Source organism: Molossus molossus, unplaced genomic scaffold (assembly GCF_014108415.1).
Source record: "Molossus molossus isolate mMolMol1 unplaced genomic scaffold, mMolMol1.p scaffold_m16_p_15, whole genome shotgun sequence".
Lineage (NCBI taxonomy): Eukaryota > Metazoa > Chordata > Mammalia > Chiroptera > Molossidae > Molossus > Molossus molossus.
Genome location: NW_023425350.1, coordinates 29,473,680 through 29,492,336, shown reverse-complemented (window position 1 = coordinate 29,492,336; position 18,657 = coordinate 29,473,680). Strand labels below are relative to the sequence as shown.

General features: G+C 38.8%; 1 protein-coding gene across 1 annotated transcript in view; it reads right to left on the bottom strand.

The window, feature by feature from the left end:
* Nucleotides 1-2,789: 2,789 nt before the first annotated feature.
* Nucleotides 2,790-18,657, bottom strand: part of PLEKHH2 (pleckstrin homology, MyTH4 and FERM domain containing H2) — a 100,069-nt gene continuing 84,201 nt past the window's right edge. The window contains exons 25-30 of the mRNA XM_036263175.1: nt 16,839-16,980; nt 11,457-11,602; nt 10,153-10,282; nt 9,311-9,397; nt 4,329-4,466; nt 2,790-2,975 (exon numbers count right to left, since the gene is read on the bottom strand). Coding sequence (XP_036119068.1) covers nt 2,790-2,975; nt 4,329-4,466; nt 9,311-9,397; nt 10,153-10,282; nt 11,457-11,602; nt 16,839-16,980 — 829 coding nt within the window. The remainder of the gene's footprint in view (nt 2,976-4,328; nt 4,467-9,310; nt 9,398-10,152; nt 10,283-11,456; nt 11,603-16,838; nt 16,981-18,657) is intronic.

Sequence of the window (18,657 nt, the reverse complement as noted above, 5' to 3'; positions counted from 1 at the left end):
AAGTTACTCATGCAGCAGTAAAATCCCTTTCTTCTTTCAGGGAAAAGAGAACAGGAGAAGTGTGAGAGGAGATGCAATTTTTACATGAACCATGTGGCAGAGAAACTTCTTTACTCCGTTATTCCTGCTCCTCCTTCCCCCCATTTCAGTCCCCACAATCCTGGAGTCTTGGCTCCGCAGAAATCAGCCTAGAGACTCTGCACTGAGGGAGCCCAAATTCCACTGCAGCTCGGGGTGGGTGCAGGGGTGAAATGTGTTCTTGGCATCCCAGGGACACTGAGAGCCTTTTTCTAAAGAAATATGGTTATCCATGGTGGTTAATGCTTCAGGATTTTCCTTTAGTACGATTATGGGTTAAATGCATTGTTCCAGGAAACTGACCACTGTGTAATTTTTTCTATATAAAAAAATTCCAACCAACCAATAAACACAATTTTAGAACAAAGACTTTATATTGTGACTAACTTTTCTTGTAAATTGAGAGTTAAATTCATTCCCAAGCTACGGCAGTATTTGACTTTAAGGACACAAACGAATGGGGACACACACACACACACACACACACACACACACTCCAGAACCCTTTAAAGTACATTTTTTGAATGGTCCATTCAACTAATCTATATGAAATAAGCTCCCTTAAGGGCTTATTATGAACTTATGGGAGAAGCCCACGATTTACACATATTGTATGTGTCAATACGCATATGTATTTAAATTGCAATTTGCCCAAACAGCTTCCTTTTATGTAGATAAAACAAAGCAACACTGAAGACAAAGCATGAATGCAAAAGAAAGAGGTAATAACTACCATTTTCACTAGCAGAACACCTCAGCTTTGACAATGAAAACATTAGGTATTTCTTGAAGATTATTCAAAAGATAATGCTCAAAATGGGATTTGTAAATCATTTATTATGATTGAAAGGGAAGAAAATGATAGGAGACAAATATTACAATTAAACATGTAACATTATTCTCTTGTAGCCAATCATAATAACATACTTTGAATTTTTTAAATGTCTATATAAGTAACTTCCCAGAAAATAAAATTTTCACATCATCAGTTACAGAAAATTGATTTCTTTCCATCAAAATATTTTATCTCTGCTCTATCAAAAATTAATGCCGAGTCTAGGGTACTATGGTTTAAGCTAAGCCTTCACAACTTATTTACATGAGAAGATTTGGGATTGCTTACCAAATGGTGAACCAAATCTTGCCTGGGAATAAATTCTCACACACATTTAACTGCTCTGCCAAGCCTCTGGCTCGCCAACTAATGATTTTTAAATGGTTTCCTGGGAACTTAAAACTCTATTGTATCCAGCCAAAAAGCCTCCTGAGAGACATCCCAAACTGGTAATCAGTTTATTCTCAAAAGCTAATTTGCTTACGCAGTAAAGTGGTGGAGGCTCAAACGATTTAGGGGAAATAGTAAGTGGAAATCTATTTCTATGTTTTGTTTTGTTTTTTTCCTTTTTTTTGTCATTACCAATAAAGCTACATCTTACTTGCGCAGTGCATTTCTTGGCTCTGCCCTCCAGGAAGGCTGAGATGGGATGGGACGTCTGCACAAGGCTGTGTGAGAACGGCGCCTTGCCATGGGGGGAGCAGCAAAGAAACATGAAGGCTCTGCCAACAAATTAATTCAGCAGCTAACATTTTTTTTTCCAAATTGGTTTAAAAAATACCATACACAAAGTGATAAATATATGTCCAAAAATAAATACAAATATTCTACACATAAATAAAATTAAGTATACTGATGAATACTATTGCAATTAAACATTTTATAATTTTCATATCTTATCACAGTTTCATATTTATCACGAATACCAAATACTTTGTTCTGACACCTACTAGAATCTACTGACCACTCATGTAACCTGGTAAAGTAATATATTTCTAGGCTCTTTCAACGGAAATTTTACCTCCTTTGACAGAAATAGTACTTTCTCTTTCCTTATAAATATATTTCTGGGAATTTCTTTTCAAATTACAATGGAAAAGGACTGTATGAGGCAAAGCTTTAAGAACTGTCTTTGTTTTCAAAGATACTATTAGTTAACAAAGCAAGGTCAAGATGACCCAACACCAAATACAATGAAATGTGGGCAATATTCCAGTAAACTCAGGCTATATGGATACCCAAGGAATGTCCGGAATCACTGTCTTGTTTAAAATTTTACACTATAGTGATCTAAAAAGGTGACGTGTGTGTTTCCTAATACCATATAGGAGGTTCTGGTGACCTAAGTCCTGTTTTCTCACACCGATTCACAGGGCCAGGAGGTTTACTGCATTTGCTATAAAAATTTACACATAAACACCACCCTGCAGCTGTTTCTTACACTGTGTACTCTTCTACTTTCCAAACACATTAATTAAAATATATTAATTACAGTACTTAGTTTTTTGGTAGTATTTCCAAATAATCAACTGGTTTGCCAAATTAGAGTTTGGAGTCTCCCTTTCTAAATGTTGCCAGAATTTTTTTTTTTTTAAGGAAAAAAAAAATACTGCATGATGTGTCTGATAGCAAGGAAAAAGGGAAATAGAAAAAAATTACAAATTGTAACCCATTTAATCTAGGAGAACATCAGTGTGTATGCAAATTTTGTTTGATGTTTTATTAGTATTCATTTGAATATTTATGAATCATATTTATTTTTAAAGTCTGGAATACTAGTATGTGGGTGCCATGTGGCCAGGATGTGGATAAACTTAATTAGAGCTGATGCAGCCACTGCTTCGAGGACGGAGTGAACGTTCAGGCTCCCCTGCGTTCAGAGTAAAGTGGGGCCTTTGGTTGGTCTGCTGCTTGAGAGAAGGGGCTGGCCTCCCACCGTCCTGGCCTGGGGCCCCTGGTTCTGGGCTGACAGCAACGCTGGAGCAGAGAGGTGGTGAAACGCAGCTTTTTGCTGATGGAAGTTGTTTATGTAACTGGTGATCAAAAGAGTGATTTCTAGAATCTAGAACAAGAAAAACAGAATTGTTATGCCCCTGAGAAGTTCTTATCACTTCCCAAAGAAAGTAAGAGTTGGCTATAAGTGGTCTGTCTGCAGGTGACCAGGCTACCAGCCATTCCCTTCCACATCAAACAATGAAGTACTTACATGTTCAGCACCATCAAAGTAAAGACCTATTTTCCACTACTTAATCCAGCAGAGTGATTCTTAAAAAACAATCAAATTTAGTGGCAATATTAGAAAATGTGTCAGTAGTACAACTCTGTCTTAAAGCCACATTTGTGAATAAATGAATTAAGATGGACCTGGAGGGTATTATGTTAAGTGAAATAAGTCAGATAGAGAAAGACAAATACCATATGATTTCATTTATATGTGGAATCTAAAAAAACAAACCAAACAGAAACAGACTCGGATACAGAGAACAAACTGATAATTGTCAGAGGAGAGAGAGTTGGGGCTGGAAGAAAGAAAAAGATGAAGGGGCTTGAGAGGTACAAACGTCTAGTTATAAAAGAGGTAAGTCATGGGGATGTAACGTACAGCAGAGGGCATGCAGTTAATAAGACTGTAATGATTTTATATGGTGACAGATGGTTACTAGACGTATCGTGATGATCACTTCATAGGATGAATAGGTGTTGAATCACTGTGTTAACACCTGAAATGAGTATGATGTGGTATGTCAGCTCTACTTTAATAAGAGAAAGTGTTCTGTGACACTGCACTATCTGCCTTCCCTTAAGTATAGATTTAATTAAGAAGGCTACCTGCCATCTTTTAAAGAGCTTCAGATTCTAAGAAAGCAAACTCTTTTAGTTGACAACTTTAAGTTTAAAAAAATCAAGTTCTCGTTCTTTTTACAGTAGCTGAAATTACAGGTTAGACTGTAATTTTATTCACTGCTTTTAGTTAGAGACATTAAATTTATATAGTTTTCCAAAAATAGTAAAAAATAAGTATGTTTTAATTATAAAACCTCAATCTTCCCATTAATGGGTCCAAAAAGTGAATTACTCCAAGTAAATAAGAGAATGCACATAAAGTACCTGACAATAACAACTTACCCTAGAGCAACTTATTTTGAACATTCTGTATAACAAGAATTCGGCTACATACTTTACAATTCTTTCATTTAATTCTTAAATAAACAAACAAGCAGAAACCAAGGGTAGCATCGTGCCATTGTTTTGGATGAAGAAACCAAGGCTCAGAAAGATGAGGTGAGCCAGGACCTGGACCCAGGGCTGCGTGACTGTGACGTCTATCTTCCATCTGGAACTCAGTCTTTGCACAACAAATGTTTTAGTATGAAGAAAACTAGCATAAAAAGTTGGCAGAAAGGCTTCTACTCACCTTGGGTTTTGCCATGGCAAAAAGTAACTTCTCTGTTGGTTTGTCCTTTGAATGTGTATTGTTAATGACTATCATAAAATCATCTTGATATCCTCCAAAGGTCATTAGACTCTTGTACACATAGCTGACTAGTAACCTCTTCAAAGAGAAGTAAATATGTTATACACTCTTTATTTTCAAACACAGATGAGAAATGAGTAATAACGTATTCCATTAAATGCTAATATTATGATATAATACAAAAACTTTCCTAAAATCAAATTTATTGTGATCCATAATACATAGTATACACATATAATTAGTATACACATTTTATTTAAGCATGATTTACGTTTATAATTAAAATATATTTTGATTTTGAAATAACTCAGGAAAACAATAAAAAGCACCTATATCCCAGCATCCAGTGAAAAGTCACTGTTAATATTTTTGTATATGTCATGTATATATATGTATATGTATAAAAGCACACATACATATAGTAAGTTGAACCATATGAAACTGATACATTTTTAAGGTAAAAAATGGTGAAATATTGGCAAATCCATATGGTTCACCCTGATATACAGACTCTGACTTACACAAACAGAAAAGTATTGTGCATGCTGCTTCTCTTTTTAACTTAACAGCACAGTGAAAAGCTCTCCATGTCAACAAATGTACTTGTATAACATCATTTAAAACTAAACCCCTGACTTCTGGTCAAGATGGTGATGTAGGTAAACGCGGTATCGTGTCCTCCCACAACCACATGAAAGTTACAACTAAACTACAGAACAACCATCATTCAAAACTGCCTGAAATCAAACTGAATGAAAGTCCTACAACTACGGGATTAAAGCAGCAGCCACATCCAGACTGGTAGGAGGGGCGGAGGTGGAGGGGCTGGTCCCACACCCACGTGAGGCGGATAAAAATCAGGAGGCTCCCGCGGCTGGGAAGGTCCTCCCTGAGGACTGACGGGTCCCCATCCCACACCAGGTGCCCCGCTCAGGGTTCCAGTGCCAGGAAGAGAAGTCCCCATAACTTCTGGCTGGAAAAACCAGCGGGAACTGAGGCTCAGGGAGGCTGAGGCGGCTGGGGCCCCCGGCAGCTCCTTAAAGGGCCCGCACACGGACTTATCGGACTCTCTCCCTCTAAGCTTGGAGGGGAGGCAGATCGAGGGGCGCCAGAGACATACAGGGAAGAACTGAGCTGTTTGGCACTGGAGCAAGGGCTGGAGAGGGGCCTTTCTCCGGGACAAACGTGCTGTCAGAGGCCTTTATTCCTTTGGTGAGCCCTTCCCTGGGGCGCAGACAGTCTCAATATCTGGGACTCCAGCAACCTGGCTCACACTGGTAGCCCCGCCCTGCTGACTCCCTGAGGCCCCGCCCCACCCAACTTTCAGGCCCACCCAAGCTGTTGCCAGTTGCTTAACCATAGGATTGGCCTGTCTTGGATCCTGCTTCAGGTTTTTCCTAAATTCTTTCAAACAAGCAGCATCTGGTCTCAGCTAGCCCCATACCTCTCGTTAAATAATACACAGAAACAAACACAGGGAGGCAGCCAAAATGAGGAGACAAAGAAACAGGTCCCAAATGAAAGAACAGAACAAAACCCCAAGAAAAGAACTAAGCGAAATGGAGATAAGCAACCTAACAGATGCTGAGTTCAAAATACTGCTTATAAGGATGCTTAATGAACTGAGTGAGAACCTCAGTGAACTTAGTGAGGGACTCAAGAGCAAAAAAAAGGACCAGTCAGAAATGATGGATGCACAGTCAGAAATGAAGGAGGCATTAACTGAAATAAAGAATAATTTACACAGATTCAGTAGTAGAGTACGTAAATCCAAGAAGGAGACCATTGATTTGGACTATAAGGAAGCAAAAAACGCTCAGTCAAAACAGTAAAAAGAAAAAAGAATCCAAAAAATTGAGGATAGTGTAAGGAGCCTCTGGGACAACTTCAAGCATGCCAAGATTTGCATCTTGGGGGTGCCAGAAGGAGAAGAGAGAGAACAAGAATTGAAAACGTGTTTGAAACAATAATGGCAGAAAACTTTCCTAACTTGGTGAAGGAAACAGACATACAAGTCCAGGAAGCACAGAGAGTCCCAAACAAGATGAACCCCAAAAGGCCCACACTAAGACACATCATCATCAAAATGCAAAAGGTTCAAGACAAAGAGAGAATCTTAAAAGCAGCAAGAGAAAGGCAGCTAGTTACCTACAAGGGAGTTCCCATAAGGCTGTCAGCTGATTTCTCAAAAGAAACTTTGCAGGCCAGAAGGGAGTGGCAAGAAATATTCAGAGTGATGAAAAGCAAGAACCTACAACCAAGATTACTCTATCCTGCAAAGCTGTCATTTAGAATCGATGGCCATATAAAGAGTTTCCCAGACAAGAAAAAGTTAAAGGAGTTCATCACCACCAAACCGTTATTATATGAAATGATGAAGGGTCTTTTTGAAGAAAAAGATAAAATGTATGAACAAACAAAATGGCAATGAATACATATCTATCGACAATGGAATCTACAATCAAAATGAACAGGCAGAACAGAAACATTCTCAGATACAGAGAACATTTTGTTGGTTGCCAGATGGGAGGGGGTTGGGGGAATGGGTGAAAAAGGTGAAGGGATTAAGAAGTACAAATTCATTGCTAGACTGACAAACCTCAAAGGGAAAGGGGTTGGGGGGTGGGAAGAAATAAACCAAAGAACTTATATGCATAACCAATGGACACAGACAATTGTGTGGGAAAAGGCGGGACGGGGGCAGGAGGGGGTCAATGGGGGAAAAATGAGGAACATCTGTAATACATTCAACAACAAAGATTTAAAAATCTTTTAAAATAAAAATTTAATAGAAAAAACCCTGGCCGGTTTGGCTCAGCGGTTAGAGCATCGGCCTGCGGTCCAGAGAGACCCGGGTTCGGTTGCCGCTAAGGGCACGTACTTCGGTTGCAGTTTGTCCCCGGCCCTGGTTGGTCATGCGGTGGCAGCCACTCGATGTGTCCCTTTCACATTGATATTTCTCTCTCTTTGTCTCTTCCTCTCTCTCCCTCCCACTCTATCTGTACAAAAAATGGAAAAATGTCCTCGGGTGAGGATAAAAAACAAACAAACAAACAAAATTTAATAGAAAAAAAAACTAAACAACTATTACAGAACATTTATATCATTTTTATGTTACTATCTTAAGTAATACTCCAATGAAGAGATTTCAACATATTTCATAATACGCATACGTTAATTATTTCTTTGGTTATAAACCTCAACAGCTGGAATTGATACCTGAAGAAAGTAAGGACAATGTTAAGAATATTCCAAACTCCTCCAGAAAGGTTATACCCATTTGCATTCCCAGCACCACAGCTTTGTTATAACACTGGACATCATTCTACTGAATCTCTGCCAATCTAACTGGTGAAAGTAGAATCTCACTGTTTTAAATACAATTTATTTGATTACTAGTGAAATTAACATTTAAAGACACACATTTATTAAACATTTGTATTTCTTCTGTGAATTGCCATGGTCCATTTGCCTACTGGTGTGTTTATAATTTCCTTACTGTTTTATTAAGACATCCATGTTTAAAAAGGATACCAACCCTTTACCATATATGCAGCCAATATTTTTCCAAATGTGTTGCTTAAACAGTATTTGAAATATAATTCAAAGACGTACAGCATGAAAGGAAAGGAAGCTGCACACCTAATGATTAGTCTGCCAGATGGGGCAGACTGTTCCAGCACTAAATCACCCCAGGCTGCAGCCCACACACCTACTCCTGAGCTGTATGTCCGTCTCCCAGGACCGAGAGAACTGGTTTACATATAAGGTCATTCAGTACTGGTATACACATTTTTGTTGACTTTCAGTCACTGATTTTATAATCTATCTTCAAGTTATCCATTCAAGAACTAAAAGGCATTAAAAAACATACACTCCTTTTAAAAGTTTTGTTTTGTTTTAAGCAATTATAAGGAGAAACAGTTATTATAACACTAAAAAACAGTTTGGTTTCCAAAAACTTCTTAGTGATCACTGACTATTTACAGGTAGGAGAGCCCATTATACCTACTAGGTAAAACTTAGCAATTCCTGCCTGCCAGGTTAAAAAAACAACAAAATTTTTACTATGCAATGGGATACATGAGAGAAATAAATGAACACATAGAAAGCATATTTGACTTTATATTTAATCACATAAAAAGGTCTAAGATACTGTATAGGTACAAGTGAACTGATAAGTGATATAGGAAATCATAGAAATCATTATAGAAGCCTTAGTGAAACTAAACTTAAACTTGGGTAACTAAAGTTTCTATTTTAATGTTATCTTTTCATTTTACACAGGAAGCAATCTTCCTAACATTATAAATAAATATTCATTTTACAGATACAGCCATGATTGCAATTTAGTTATGGTAACCTTAATATTTTTCTCCTACAAAGAACAGGCACACCTTGCTTTATGGCGCTTCAGGTTACTGCACTTCACAGATAGCGCGTTTTTCACAGATGGAAGGTAAGAGAGCCTCCACCAGCAAAAAGATTATGAGTCGCTAAAGGCTTCTGTGATGGTTAGCTTTTTTCAGCAATAAACTATTTTTTAATTGAGGTATGTATACTGTTTTTATTTTTTACATAATGCTATTGCACACTTAGTAGACTACGGTATAGTATAAACATAACTGTTATATACACTGGGAAACCAAAACATTTGTGTGACTTGCTTTATTGTGATACTCATTTCATTGTGGTGGTCTGGAACCAAACTGCAGTATCTCCAAGGTGTGCCTGTATATAACCTGTCTAATGTTGTTTTAAAAGATTAAATTGTAATCACAGTTGTATATTTGTAAAATGACTATTCATTATATAGTATTAGGAAGAAAACCACTCAGATTAAGACATCATTACCTTCTGTTTACTATACAATGAGCAAGAGCAATAGTTGACTCAATGAAAACTTTAGGATTTAATCTTACCATGGAGTTGTATTCTAAGATGCTTAAACCGTCCTCATGTATAGCCAGCCACAGGAAAGTACTTCCAAGTGATGATGGAGCTATGGGCTATGAAGAGGTAAAAATACACTATGTAATAAATGCTAAGCAAAATTACAGAAATATTTGTTAGCCTAAATGCAATGGAACATTTAAAACAATAACATAAATAAATCTCTCCTGGGAAAGGAGGCAGTGTGGTATAATGGAAAGATCAGTGAATCTGACATTAAGAAACGTGGGTTTGAGATCCAAAACTCCCATTTATTAATGTGTGCATTTGAACAAGCTACTTAACCTACCCCTGGCAGGGCTGTTCCCCCATCTTCAGTGTTTCTGTAGCATTCAGTTCATGTTACTCTTGGCCATATTCACCACCCAGTAGTTGTTCCCAGGCCCATTGCAACACTAGGTTGTGAGTTCCTGGAAGTCTGAGTACAACCCATCTGAAACCTTATGTATCCCCCAGAGCTTAGCTCAATGTTTGACAAACAGAATTCATTAAATATTAAATAAATGAGCAAGTGAGTGAGAGAGTTATTGAGTGAATGAAGGCATGAATGAAGAGAAGAAAGCAAAGTCCGGCTGTTGTCTTCAATCTAATGATGAGCCTAATGAGTGTAAGAAATGATTTAAGGTAGGGGGAGGTAGAGCAGAGGGAAAAAGATAGAGAAGCTGACAACTTTCCTCCTTTTTTCTTAATGTTTTCATTAAACGGTTGGAAATTTTCTTATTTTCTTTTCAAAAGCCTAATGTGTAAGCCTGGGGTGACTGTTACCACTCTTTTATTTTACTGAACTGAATTATCCCCCATTCTTTCTTACTTTTGCAAGAAACAACTTGGCACCAAAGAATGGCCACTTCCTGGCTACTGTCAAATAAATTCGCACACAATCAGCTGCACTGTGTCCCCGGAGGGCCATCCATCTGGTTGAGAGTCGCTGGCAAAGCTGCCTAAAAAAAAAAAAGAAAAGAAAGAAAAGAACAAAATCAAATAAAAAACACAAGCAAAACATAAACAGCAGATCATTCTCCCAAGATAAAGCTCTCCTAAACCAATCCTAAGCAGAACTGGGATACCTAGGCATAACCTAGGTGAAGCTGTTATTTTGACTCCCATCTAACCACTGTCCACCCCTTGTTCTTTTTATAGTATTCTTTTCACTGAATTCTCAGTATTAGTGCTCTCAGCATGAGCTAGGGTTCTTGCTCCCCACCCACTTCAGGTATATTAAAAATCTGATTAGCTAGCATCAAATCTTAATGTAAATTAATTTAAAAGTTAATTTCTCATGGGAATAGCTTTCATTTTTAAAGAAAAGTACAAAAAGTTGAGACGAAAGAATGAATTCCTAACAGAATTTTAGGCATGGCCACTCCTGGCTTGGAGATGCAGGGAAAACCTCTTAAAAAAACACTTATTCTATACGGACAAAAGACTAATCTCAAATGTCCCTATTCTGGAAAAACTCATAATAAATTGAATTTCCTCTATTTTTTAATCTACAGCTTTTCTTTATATGCTCTCAAAAATCAAAACTCAAGCCCTGGCTGGTTTTGCTCAGGGGTTAGAGCCTCCTCAGCCTGCGTACCAAAGAGTCTTGGGTTTGATTCCAGTCAAGGCACATATCTTGGTTGCGGTTCAATCCCCAGCCCTGGTTGGGGTCATACGGGAGGCAACCAATTGATGTGTCTCACTCTCTCTCCCTCCCTCCTGCTAACTCTATCTGAAAATCATTGGAAAATATCCTTGGGTGAGGATTTAAAGAACAAACAAACAAACTCAAGTTAGTTGAGTTTAATTTAAAATTTTATATTATAATATAAAGTCTTGTGTAAGATAATAGTTTATTTTTAATTCAACTTGTTCATAATAGAATACACTGAGATAAAAAAATGTTGGTAAACATTTAATAAAATTAAACATATTATTGACCAATTTTTTCTTTTATTTGTTAAATCTAGATTCTAACATTTTTAGGCATAACTTAACTAAAAAGATCTATAACCTCTTGGGATTCAACAATATTAAAAAGTCTCAAAAAAAAAGAAGGGTCATGTACAACTTTTTTCATCTTTAAAATATCACCAAAGAACACTGCCTTTAAGAGTTACAAATATTCCTTACCTTACCTGTTCTTCAGAGGAGTCATCTCTATACCTTTTAGGATAAAATTTCTCTATGACTTGTTTTAGAGTTTGATTTGTTTTGCACTGATTAGTAACATGCCCTGCTGGAGTTGAAAAGGGTCTTTCAAAATCTCCAATCTCCACCTAATTGAAAATTCAAAAAAGAGAAAATATAGAATATTAAGAAGAGTTTTAGAAAAAGAAAATCAGTTTTATTCTTTCTAAACATTCTTTATAATATATAATTACATATAATTACATAATAAGATGCAATTATACATAATACATAAATCTACCTGTCATGATTGTGTGATTATGGAGTTTATAATCACATGTATTATTATTAATTCTAAATTCCATTTGAATGCTAACATAGAAAAAAACCTAAAACTTAAACATTTCAGTTCCATCTCTACATTAACCATCCTAGGTTAACATCACCATGTAGTAGTATTTGCTGAAGGCCACGCTGCTCTACTGTGTATTGCCTGTTACAGCACAGGAAAAATTTTCAATTTTGAGGTACCATTTAAATTGATAACAATAAGGCAAAATAGAAGTTAAAAATGAAAGACAAAAAAAGTTATAAAACTAAGAGAAATATCAAAAAAAGTATGACTTAAACTTTTGAAGGGTCTTTACTGAATATAATGGGTGCAAGAACTATATTCTCATTCCTTTCTTCCTAGATTTTCTTCATAAATGTTACTGTATTCATAACCTCATTTTATTATTCTGGTATTCCTGGGAATAGAGCCCTTTTCTCCCTGAATGAAAGAATGTTCAATTCCTATCTCTATTAACAGGCTACACAGATGCCATCTCCTGCCCACCAATCCAACCACCCACTATCCATCTCTTCACCCACTCGCCCACCATTCATTCACTCATTGTGCTAAGTGATGTGAGAAAGAAAAAAGTTAAGCATAGTTTTTATCTTCAAAGAGTTAACTGCCTAGAAGGGAGACTGAAGTATAAACAGATGTTTGTGACAAACTGTTAAATGCCTAATATATGGTACCAGAGGAGGGCTCAAGGAGAGAACTGGGTGGGGGTATTCAGTTGAATGTCCTATAGAACATTCACATCTTATCTTTGTATCACGCCCTAACAAGCACATGGAGGACTCCAGCAAGCCTGGGATGGGCTTATAGAAAGTCCCAGGTCTCCATTTCAAAAGGACCCTGGCCTCCAGGTAAGCTTTAGTACAACCAGCCTCTGAGATTCTGGTTTCCCTTGTCTACCTCTTAATCTGACCAGTTACTGTCTAAATTCCTTGTTGAGCTTTAGCCTTACAGACTATGCTTAAAACTTTCTAGGTTCTTTGACCCAGTATCTTATTCGTTGCTTTCTTAGCTTGACTTTGCTGCTCAGCTGTCATCCCCATCCCTAATTAGGTATCCTTCCTAATTTCCTCATGCCAAATAAATGTTTTCCCCCAGAGCAAGCTTTAATTGTCCCCCACCTATCACCAGGTGGTACTCAGCACAGCTACCTGTGAAACCTGAGACCAGAATTTAACCTCCAGGACACGGCAGTTGGACAAACAATAGTTAGAAAAAGAGTAGGTCATTGAAGGAGACTGCCTTTTAGGGAAGCCTACAGTAGTACCTCCAAGCTCAGGGTCTGCCTGCTCTGCAGCCTGGCATACTGTGTGGTACGAATGAGCACAGTGATGTTTGGAGGATAACTGAAAATCAGCTCAGATCCTTCCCAGCATGCCTCACATCAACAAGATGGTATACCAGACACTGTGTACAATTAATGGTCAGCTCTAAGGTTTCCTAATTAAGACAGAATATCAAGGTTTCCTACATTTTTCCAAATCTACAACAGAAATAACCGTTTTCTTCTACACAGGTCATATTTCTTTACTATATTTCATTTATCTTCACACTCCTCTGAGGAAAAGTGAACAGAGGCTTTAAAATTTTTTCCTTTTATAGATGGAGAAATCATACTTTTAGTTAATAATGTGCTCAGAATTCTCTAGGTATCTGGTCTTACCTTTCTAGCCCTTCCTCATATTCACCTAAAAAAATGTTAGGAGTACATATCTCCAAAGTATATTATAATTTTTCTTGGAGAAGTTTTCTTGACAAAATTAAAAGTTAAAATGAAAAGATTAACTTAAATTTTAGCAAAAGTGAGAGTGATTTTAACAGAGGATCTGTGCCTTTGAGGACTAAAGCCTAGAATGGCACATGATAGGAAATCATTTCTAATTCTATCACTAAGAAAATGTGGGACCTATTTCTTTTTTTAAAAAATTTTTTTATTTACTTATTTGTTTTTGTTACAGATGTTTCTCATTTTCCCCCCACCCCATCCCCAGCTTTGTTGTCTATGTTCATTGGTCATGCATACATGCATGTAAGTTCTGTGGTTTATCTCTTCCCTCCCCAACCCTCCTCCTCTGAGGCTTGTCAGTCTGTACCCCACCTCTATGTCTCTGGGTTAATTTTGTTCAGCAGTTTGTTTAGTTTATTATATTCCACAAATAAGTGAGATCATGTGATATTTGTCTTTTTCTGCTTGGCTTCTTTCGCTTAGCATAATACTCTCCAGGTCCTTCCATGTCATCTCAAAGGATAAGAGATCTTTCTTTCTTATAGCTGCATAGTATTCCATTGTGTACATGTACCACAGCTTTTTAATCCACTCATCTACTGATGGACACTTGGGTTGTTTCCAGATCTTAGCTATTGTAAATAGTGCTGCTATGAACATGGGGGTACATATATTCTTTCTGATTGGTGTTTCAGGTTTCTTAGGGTATATTCCTAGAAGTGGGATCACTGGGTCAAATGGCAGTTCAATTTTTAACTTTTTGAGATAACACCATAGTGTTTTCCACAGTGGCTGCACCAGTCTGCATTCCCACCAGCAGTGTGCTAGAGTCCCCTTTTCTCCACACCCTCGCCAACACTTGTTGTTTGATGATTTGTTGATGGCGGCCATTCTGATAGGTGTGAGGTGATACGTCATAGTTGTTTTAATTTGTATCTCTCTGATGATTAGTGACGTTGAGCATTTCTTCATATGTCTCTTGGCCATTTGTATGTGGACCTATTTCTCTTTTCCTCAGATTTCCATTGCTTGCAGAAAGAGAACATTCAGTGTAGCACTAATGCTTTAAACTTCAGATAACTGTAAAATGATTATAAAAGTAAACTAAATGATGTACTATTCATTCATTCAAGACATTTATGGATAATGAACTATGTGTAAGACACTACTTGAGATACAAAAATGAATAGGGACAGCCCTTGCCGTTAGGGAGGTCGCAGTAGAGGGCCAAAACAGAAACAAATAAATAATAAAGCATTGAGGTCAGGACAGTAATAGATATGTGCAAGACATTACAGAAACCCCAAGAGGAACAGTTAACCCACCCAGGCAGAGTTCAGGAAGGCTTCCTGGAATAAGTGACACGAAGATAAAAATTAAAGAATAAGCTGAAGCTAGCAAGTAAAGGGAGGGGGATAGATGTTTCAGAAAGAGACAAGTGAAGCCCAAGAGGGAAGAAAAAGCAAACCGTATGGGAGTCTGGGAGCTGTGCAGGGAACCACAGTTTCCTTTTATGCTTTATTGGAGCATCAAGTTCAGGGGAGGGAGCATTAAGAAATGAGGCTGGAGGGGCAGGCAGAGAGTAGGTCATGAAAACCCTTCCATGTGAACAGGGAACAGCACGGCTAGGTTCACATTTTGCTACATCTCCGTTCCAGTCACTAGTGCTATGTAACGAACCACTGCGGCGTGGTTTCCAGGCCCCGCCTTAAGGAAACAGCAGCTTCCACTTCTTGTCTCTCTTTCAGGATGTTGCTCTTGCCACCTAAGCACCATTCTGTGAGCACCATTCCACCTGACAGCCAGCGTCAGCTACCAGACTGTGAGTGAACGGCCTTCAGATGGTCCCAGCCCTTCCAGCTGTGCCCGCTGGTGTGGTCTGCAGCAGAAACAAGCTGCCCTTAGGCTCCTGCCCAGATTGTCATCATCTGATGTGACAGTCCTGGAGCCACTTGTTAGGAAGCAATGGATGACTGAACAATCTCTCTAGCATCTGGGTGGAGGATAACTTTGTGGGGGACCAGCCGTGAGAAAAACACACTAGTTAGAAGCCTGATGCCAGAAAGCATGCAGGATGTGACAGCACCTGTGGTCAATAGGAAGAGGAGGGAACAAAGTCTAAGAGTTAAAACAGGCAGGGCGGAGACTGGGGGAGAGGGAGGGCGAGGGCACAGGTGGCGAAGAGTCCTGGATTGGAAGCGTGCCTGGGGTCTCAGCGAGGCAGTGTCCCAGTGAAGGTACAGAGGGTGAAGGAAGAGACGGGAACATCATTAGTTCAGTTCCCGATATGGTGAATTTAAGGAGCCCATGAAAGTATGAACTGGAGAGAAAAGATCTGGGAGTCACTGGCACAGGTGGTGGACCAAAATGAAGAGAACAAACAAGATGTCCCAGGATTTTGTGTAGACAGAAGACTGACACACCATAGAGTTGCCTTAATGTTTTTCCTTAATTAACATGTGCAGAGACAGGTGTGGTGAGGACTGTGCGTTGCCTCTTCTGACCATTCTTTCCTTTCCAAATCACAGAAACCTTGAATTTATCTGGGCTCATTGCTGCCCATGTAAAACTACATTCTCCAGTCTGTCTTACAGGTTGGCATGGCCAGAGAGACATACGTGGAACTGTTCTATGCATCTGCTGGAAAATTTCTCCAAGGCGGAGGACATGCTCTTCTTCAGCCTTCCTCCATTCGGAGGCCCGGAACACTGACGTGGTAGCTGGAGCTCTGGCGGCCCTCCAGGACCATGAAGATGACACGTGACGGATAGCAGAATGAAGAGCGGGATCCAGCCCCTGCCCTTGACCTTAGAGAGGTGCTGGCATCCTATCCCTCTATGTGAGAGACAAATACACTTCCATTTCAATCGTCACTATTAATTTGCATGTGTGCTCTTTTATAGAAGTCTGATTCATCCTAACTGATACAACAGGTAAGTAAAAGAAAGTGCTTTAGCTTTTTAAAAGAATGATTCCTGTTAGATCAGAGGGCGGTTTTGGAATGGTGTCCTTAGCCCTACAGCTCTGCACTCATCAAGCTCCTTTACGAAATGCAAAGCCTGGTGGTACACTTTCAAGATCATTAAGCAACTGGGTTCCCTTAAGGAATACTGTCTCATTCCACATCACTGCAATTGTCAGCAATTTGGAGTCAAACTGTAATTATAATGCCTGTAATTTTTAAGGTGTTAATCATAGCAAAATGAACTTAAAGAATCTCTAATGGTATATTGTTTTACTCCATTTAAGTCAGTGTTGAAATTAGTATTTTATCTTTACAAAATATTACTCTACATAACGTGGAAATTACCTGAGCTATAAGAGCCGCCATTTCTAATGCCAGGTCCTTGTTCAGAGGAAAAAGTCCATTTATTATTTGGTCATTTGTCTGATACATTAATAGCAACTTTTCTCTGTCCGTCTCTCCACGAGCTTGCATGGAGAAATACAGTCTGTAAAACACAGGACATTTTTCATTAATGGACATTCTTACAAAGGAAGAAAGGGTTGTTCTAACATAGTTCTCTATGTAATACAAGCTTAAATCGTTGCTACCTGTTAGTGACTCCTGTTTCTGTTCTAGACAACACTCCAGCAAACTGAGGAAAACTGCATTGAGGTTGAGGGATGCTTCTACGCTATTTTTTATGCCCTGAAATATGAAATCCTAAAGTGTTACAGAGGAAGGAAATAAGACACTGAGTGAAACAAATATGCCCTTTCTTGCCTGGGGTGGTGGTGGTGGTGGTGATGACATTAACCCTGCTTCAATGGGCTGCATAAACCCAATTTTCAAAACACTCGTGATATTTCCTAAATGCCTTGACCACCAGGGAATAGGAAATGAAGGTTTCGATTCAAAATCAACATAGAATTGGAGAGGGGTGGTTTATTCTAGGAATCCAAAAGATAATATTTGTACATTTAAATGTTTTGACTTTTTTGGATCGCATTCTCATGAGCAGCCTTAGGAGTTTAACAGTAGTTTACATGTGATTATTAGTTGTCAAAATATGAGATGGCTTTTGTCCGCTTAGCTCTTCAACTCAGTGACCCTCTTTATGCACTGTGCTGTTTCTTTATGGGTGAGGTTCTGGGGCTCTGAGTTCAGGCTGCAGCTCAGGCATGGGGTGCCGTGAAGGCTGTGGCCAGGGAGTGGTTAAGCAACACCTTGGCCGACTGGAGAATGTCATGACAACAGTCGCAGGACAAGAGAGACTTCGGTGTGTGCCCACTGGCTCTAACGGAATGTTCACCCTTTTTCTCCCTATCCACTCCAGGGGAGGCCACACTGCCATCAGTTACAGTATCTCTCGCAAAAATTATCTCAAATGGCAGGGACTTCGAGGGCAGCAGGTCAGAATCTCAGAGGGAGGATGGGGGTTGTGCTTTGAAAAGCTCTTCTTCTCCATGATTCTAAAATTTCTTTCCACCCACCCCAGCTTAAGAATCACTGGACTGGACAGTCATGCAGGGTGGTTTCTTGAAAATCCTAGGCCCTTTTTTATCTATAACCGCATGATGACAAGTTGTTAACTGGTAGAAGGCTATGACTGGGTAACAGAAATTGATTCTAAATTCAAAATAATGTTAGCAAAGGGATATAAGAGAATAAAGTTGGAAAAAAAAAGCTCTCCCTTTTTGGTATGGGAACATTTTTGTACATAGCTTATTGTCTCCACTTGAAGTTAAGAACTATGTCTTACTCATCTCTGTAATCCATTAGGGTTTGCTAAGTGTTACCACTGGGACGTTCTTAATGAAGGTTTGAACTGGTAATGCAGCTAGGAGGGAAAAAAGAACCAAATGTCCAAATGGCCTCAGGCAAGAGAGCTACAGTGCATTTTCAATCACTTCTGGCATGTGAATGAAATGGAACCTGGGGGGAAAATGAAGCACTATAAGCAAAAAAGAAAAAAACAATCCCAGACACAAATAGAAAAACGACAGGTAGGAGTCATAGGCTCAAGCCCCTAATGAAACAGTTTGGGCTCCGACAGTTACACAGCGATTTTCAGAGAATGTGGAGAGGGACCAAGGAGTCACAAAAATGACCAAGAAGCCAGATACTCAAATCCACAGATCTTCAACAGGAAAGGCGCCAGGAGAATGTGCTCCGCCTGTGCAGA